Source organism: Mizuhopecten yessoensis, unplaced genomic scaffold (assembly GCF_002113885.1).
Source record: "Mizuhopecten yessoensis strain PY_sf001 unplaced genomic scaffold, ASM211388v2 scaffold2501, whole genome shotgun sequence".
NCBI classification, from domain to species: Eukaryota; Metazoa; Mollusca; class Bivalvia; order Pectinida; family Pectinidae; genus Mizuhopecten; species Mizuhopecten yessoensis.
In genome coordinates, this window is record NW_018404577.1 from 357,403 (window position 1) to 363,400 (window position 5,998).

The 5,998-nt window shown below is 39.1% G+C and overlaps 1 protein-coding gene across 1 annotated transcript in view; it reads right to left on the reverse strand.

The window, feature by feature from the left end:
* Window positions 1-3,565: 3,565 nt before the first annotated feature.
* LOC110446068 (mucin-3A-like) overlaps window positions 3,566-5,998 on the reverse strand; it is a 3,144-nt gene continuing 711 nt past the window's right edge. The window contains exon 2 of the mRNA XM_021491029.1: window positions 3,566-4,329. Within this exon, the coding sequence (XP_021346704.1) occupies window positions 3,566-4,329 (764 nt within the window). The remainder of the gene's footprint in view (window positions 4,330-5,998) is intronic.

A 5,998-nucleotide genomic window follows, 5' to 3' on the forward strand; every position in this document is an offset into this window, starting at 1 on the left:
TATATTAGTCTTACCTAATACAGCCCACTCCTGGCTGTACCCCCTACTGTAATCTTCTATATATTAGTCTTTCCTTGTTTTCACAGATGTTACAGCCCACTCCTGGCTGACAAAAGCGATTAATACACCTTGACATTAGTGTGATAAGCACAGGTAGGGTAAAACGAAGACCAGGTGATGAACCGTGACCACTGACCTGAACAATAACATTGACTTCAGGGACATCTATTATAGCGTTTAGGTTGGTTGAATCAGTGGTGTATTGCAAATCACCGTGAAGCCCATTATACTTATCGACATTGCTGGCGAAAGGAAGCCACTGAAAAGTTTGATTCCAATATTCGAATGGAAAATCATCGATGAAATTGAAGAAAATCTTCAAAACATAGCCCGGAAAAACCGCTGCATCCGCCACTAAGTTCATCTGATACATACATCAGGGTAAGTAGCAAGCTGCACGTGTCCTGAGAGGTTAGTTATGGCCACAGGCACAGGTCACATAGTATGTCTAACCCGAGGATTGCTAATATACTACGTTATGTATAAAAACCGTGAATGGGAACTTAAATCGCTATAGAAACCCCGTTTGAATGATGATCCCATTAGTACCTACAACAGCGAACGTACATGCTTGAAAATCGCGGTTGATGATGAACTCGACGTAACTTAAAGGGAAGTTGGGCATGGAAAATGACAGAAAATCACATACCATAATAAAAATGTGGACGGAGATAAAGTAAATATAATGCATGATCGGTTTTACAACACTGGAAAATAAAATAGGAATTTCTATACAATGACCATCTTCATAATTTTGTCAATTAACAATACGTTAAAGAAGAACTCACTGACGGTAAAACAAATCACAGGGCAGATTTTACACGTTTCCATAATATGCCCCAATATTTTACGCGACATACTAAGACAATCTACGGGGATAGACAACATACCAATAGAGGTTCTGCGGGATAACGCGCGCATTGACAATCTTAACAACAATTGACGTTCTTCTTTAAACAAGATGCTATTCCCGTAGTGGATATCGCGTACTATACATCTTATACCAAACCCGGATTATACAGACGCAAAAAAACCCGATAAGTTGCTGCTAGATCTCACTTTTATCGGTTTCTTGTCAAAAAATATCTATCGCTTCCGTGTAAAGATTTTTACAGACGTTTTTGAAGTTGGCCTGAACGGCACAATATTTTGGCATTATGACTCCGGAAGAAAAGAAATGGCTTAGACCATATGTACTCCTATAAGGCCAATTTAGAAACATATCAAATTGATCGTCTGCCGGGTGGTTCGTCGACGCTAAAACAAAACTTTGTTACAGTAATGGTTCAAACACCAATCCACTGGAATCCTTAGGCCTTTTCTGGACGCATCACAACTAGGGTGAAAGAACTCAAAAAAATGAAAGTTGGTGGGAGGAGGGTTAAAATATGAGGACTGTGTATAATACTCGAGTAGTTAAACCATTTCAATCATCTATGATAAGAATGGTGCACTGATAACATTCTCCAAAGCTAAACGTCCGTGCGGAGGAATATTGTTTTCTGATGTTACAGTTGTGACGATTAGTGGACTGAGGCCGAGTTTTGTTTCTTATATTGAGGTATAATTTTAAAGCGGAAAATATAGGTTTTCAGTTGAACTGTTGCTGTTCATGGCTAAAGAGGATATTGACACAATATTATATCAAAATTTAAAGTCGGATGCAAAATACACTATGTCTTTGAAATTGCACGGGTGGTCGAATGGCGCACTCGCCTTTCACCAAGACAGCCAGGGTTACGATTCCCCGATTGGATGTGTAAAGGTACTGGTCATCTGCCCAAACACGTTGGTTTCTCCAGGTTCTCCGGTTTCCTCCCACATTAAGAACCCCCGCGCGCTTAAATTCCAGTTAACAAGAGTGATTAATATAAGTTGATACAACTAGTTTCATAATTTGTTGTAATATTGGCTTGAGTTCTTATTCATAACATACTTACGTTGTTTGGAAATTCAACAGAAATGGGGTTTAGAGCGACGAAGATTAACAGCTTGAAGTATGCCTACAGTTCTTTTTGCTTTATCTTTGAAAAACAACGTATCTGGTCATCAAGTAAAAGCGAAGCTACACAATGGCGTCGGTTTGATTAAGTTTGTCAGCTCATAACTTATTCATTTTGTACATAATCAACTATTTATAAGAAACAAGAGACTGTACACGCACAGGGTGGATAAACAAGTATTGTTTGTGACTGGACATTTGACTTTCAAAGGTACAACCTGGTATTTATAATAATTGACATACGATGTGAATCGAACAACGAAATCAGACATATGTCTCGGCCTATCGATGGCCTCTGTTCCGTTTCGATAGTAACCATGGTTTTCTGAACCGACGGGGTTGTGATCGCGTTTAAATGACAACTGCACTTATCAAATAATCGATAGCGGATGATACCTGTATTTCAACCAATTAGAGGACACAATTCCGTCATCATGGAATAATAAAGTAAAGGAAATGAGATTAACTTGCACAAAATCCTAAGACACGCCTTTTACTTAGTCCGACTGAGTTAAAGGACCAGAAGGCACGACCCCTTATAGAAAACATATATCTACCAGAAGGCACGACCCCTTATAGAAAACATATATCTACCAGAAGGCAAGACCCCTTATAGAAAACATTTATCTACCAGAAGGCACGACCCCTTATAGAAAACATATATCTACCAGAAGGCACGACCCCTTATAGAAAACATATCTACCAGAAGAGACTGAACTAATGGTTAACTAAATATCTAAACATAGTAATGGTCAAACCAACAGGTGAAGTTTATTTCTTTATATATTTATTATGTATATATATATATATATATATATATATATATTTGTTAACCAATATGTAAAATAGTTATCCTCTCTTCGTGCCCTTTTTGTAAAGGTTTAACATTCTATAATTAGTTTTCTAAGCATTAAGAAGGTGACTTAATTGTATGCCCCATAATTCCGAATGAAAGCTGAGCACTTCAATATTCGATGGAATATTCAATATTTTCCGATAACCAGCGTTATAACCAAGGATATTAATGAAAGCCATATGGACGGGAAAAGGTATCATTCAATTCGACCATTGATTTCTTTTATGGACTGCTTGCTGCTCGACTGATCACCTGTGACTAGCAAGTACAGGTTAGTCAGTCTAGTGGTGTGAACATGGTCTGCTAGTTAACACGTATGTGTACTGGTGGTGTCGGTACTGACTTGGTGAGTCAGACCATCCTTAGTATGTGTACTGGTGGTGTCGGTACTGACCAGGTGAGTCTGACCATCCTTAGTATGTGTACTGGTGGTGTCGGTGAGTCAGACCATCCTTAGTATGTGTACTGGTGGTGTCGGTACTGAGGTGAGTCTGACCATCGTTAGTATGTGTACTGGTGGTGTCGGTCCTGACTTGGTGAGTCAGACCATCCTTAGTAGGTGTACTGGTGGTGTCGGTACTGACCAGTTGAGTCTGAACCGTCATTAGTATGTGTACTGGTGGTGTCGGTGAGTCAGACCATCCTTATTATGTGTACTGGTGGTGTCGGTACTGACCAGTTGAGTCTGAACCGTCATTAGTATGTGTACTGGTGGTGTCGGTACTGAGGGGAGTCAGACAATCCTTAGTATGCGAGCTGGGGGTGTCGGTACTGAGGTGAGTCAGACAATCCTTAGTATGCGAGCTGGTGGTGTCGGTACTGAGGTGAGTCTTACTATCCTTAGTATGCGAGCTGGTGGTCTCGGTACTGACTTCGTGAGTCAGACCATCCTTAGTATGTGTACTGGTGGTGTCGGTACTGAGGTGAGTCTGACCATCGTTAGTATGTGTACTGGTGGTGTCGGTACTGACCAGGTGAGTCAGACCATCCTTAGTATGTGTACTGGTGGTGTCGGTACTGACTTGGTGAGTCAGACCATTCTTAGTATGTGTACTGGTGGTGTCGGTACTGAGGTGAGTCTGACCATCGTTAGTATGTGTACTGGGGGTGTCGGTACTGAGGTGAGTCAGACAATCCTTAGTATGCGAGCTGGTGGGGTCGGTACTGAGGTGAGTCAGACCATCGTTAGTATGGGTACTGGTGGTGTCGGTACTGAGGTGAGTCAGGCCATCGTTAGTATGTGTACTGGTGGTGTCGGTACTGAGGTGAGTCAGACAATCCTTAGTATGCGAGCTGGTGGTGTCGGTACTGAGGTGAGTCTTACCATCCTTAGTATGCGAGCTGGTGGTCTCGGTACTGACTTGGTGAGTCAGACCATCCTTAGTATGTGTACTGGTGGTGTCGGTACTGACTTAGTGAGTCAGACCATCGTTAGGATGTGTACTGGTGGTGTCGGTACTGAGGTGAGTCAGAACATTCTTAGTATGTGTACTGGTGGTGTCGGTACTGACTTAGTGCGTCAGACCATCGTTAGTATGTGTACTGGTGGTGTTGGTACTGAGGTGAGTCAGACCATCGTTAGTATGTGTACTGGTGGTGTTGGTACTGAGGTGAGTCAGACCATCCTTTATGGCAATTCTAGTTTGGTTTGATTTGGGGAGGGGGCGGGGTTTGGTTTTATTATTAATGAGGTTTTGTCTTATAGTTGATGTCAGAAAGCTGAGTTAGTTGATTCAACATTTATCATTCACATCACTTGTCTTCTTTGTTGTAAGCAAAATTTATTGATTTCTGCTGATTATCCTGTGTTATAAATTCATGGTTTAAAGTTTGTGTTCATGTATTTTGTGAGTTAACAGGTAAAGGACATGTACAACTGTTCAGTGTTCTTCCAAACCAATCAAATTAGTTAACCTACCCTCAGTGAGTCCCCCACCCAAGTAGCTTGTTTAGATTTTGTCCCATTTTTCAAAGACTGTCCTATATGTTAATTTAGACTTGGTGGTAAAGAATCTTGCAATCGACCAGATATAATCAAATCTAAAATGNCAGACAGGTATAACATATGTATAAATTAACACAGATAGGTATTACACATGTAATTACTACTACAGACAGGTACTACACATGCATATACTATCACAGATAGGTATTACACATATAAATACTACTACAGACAGGTATTAAACATGTACTACTACAGACATGTATTACACATGCATATACTATCACAGACATGTATTTACTATCACAGACAGGTATTACACATGTATATACTATCACAGACAGGTAATACACATGTTATTACTACAATAGACAGGTATTACATATGTACAATGTATTTACTATCACAGACATGTATTACACATGTATTTACTATCACAGACAGCTGATATAACATATGCAATTACTTACTATGGAGAGGTTCCTATATTGTTGTTAAGGGGGCGGGGGGGCGGCGGTTGAATGGAAAATAGTTTTATTTATTTATTTTCCCATTATATAAATATCTGTTTTAACATGATATCTTGTATTTGAATGGTAATAACGTGCATGCTGTAAGTGTTACCATGTATCTGGCTTGTGTGAAATGCCTTTTAGGTCACAAAATACAATTGTATCTCTACAAAATATATCTAGTGATCAATATCTCAAAGACTTTAAAGAACATGCACCTGATGATGAAATATCACTTATCTGTATACATATGTATCAAATAATGAAATATTACTTCTTGTCTGTAAAAGCATAGGTAAATACAAGTTTATAACCAGTTTAAAACAATGAATTAATGTTCCTTACATTACAGTATATTGATTACAGTATAGAATTACAAATACATAAGTATGTTCTTTAATGTCTGTGATAGTTAAAACAATTTTATCTGAAACAATATAATTAAAGATACATAGCCTGTCTGTGATAATAAATACAGGTGTATGACCAGTCTGAAACAGTAAATAAAAAATATGTTCCTATGTCTATCTATATGTTATACTCCACAGAGACCAAAATGGCTTTTATGCGGTCTGTGATAAGCAGCCGAAACAGTTAATAAATGTTCCTAATATGTTTGTTAT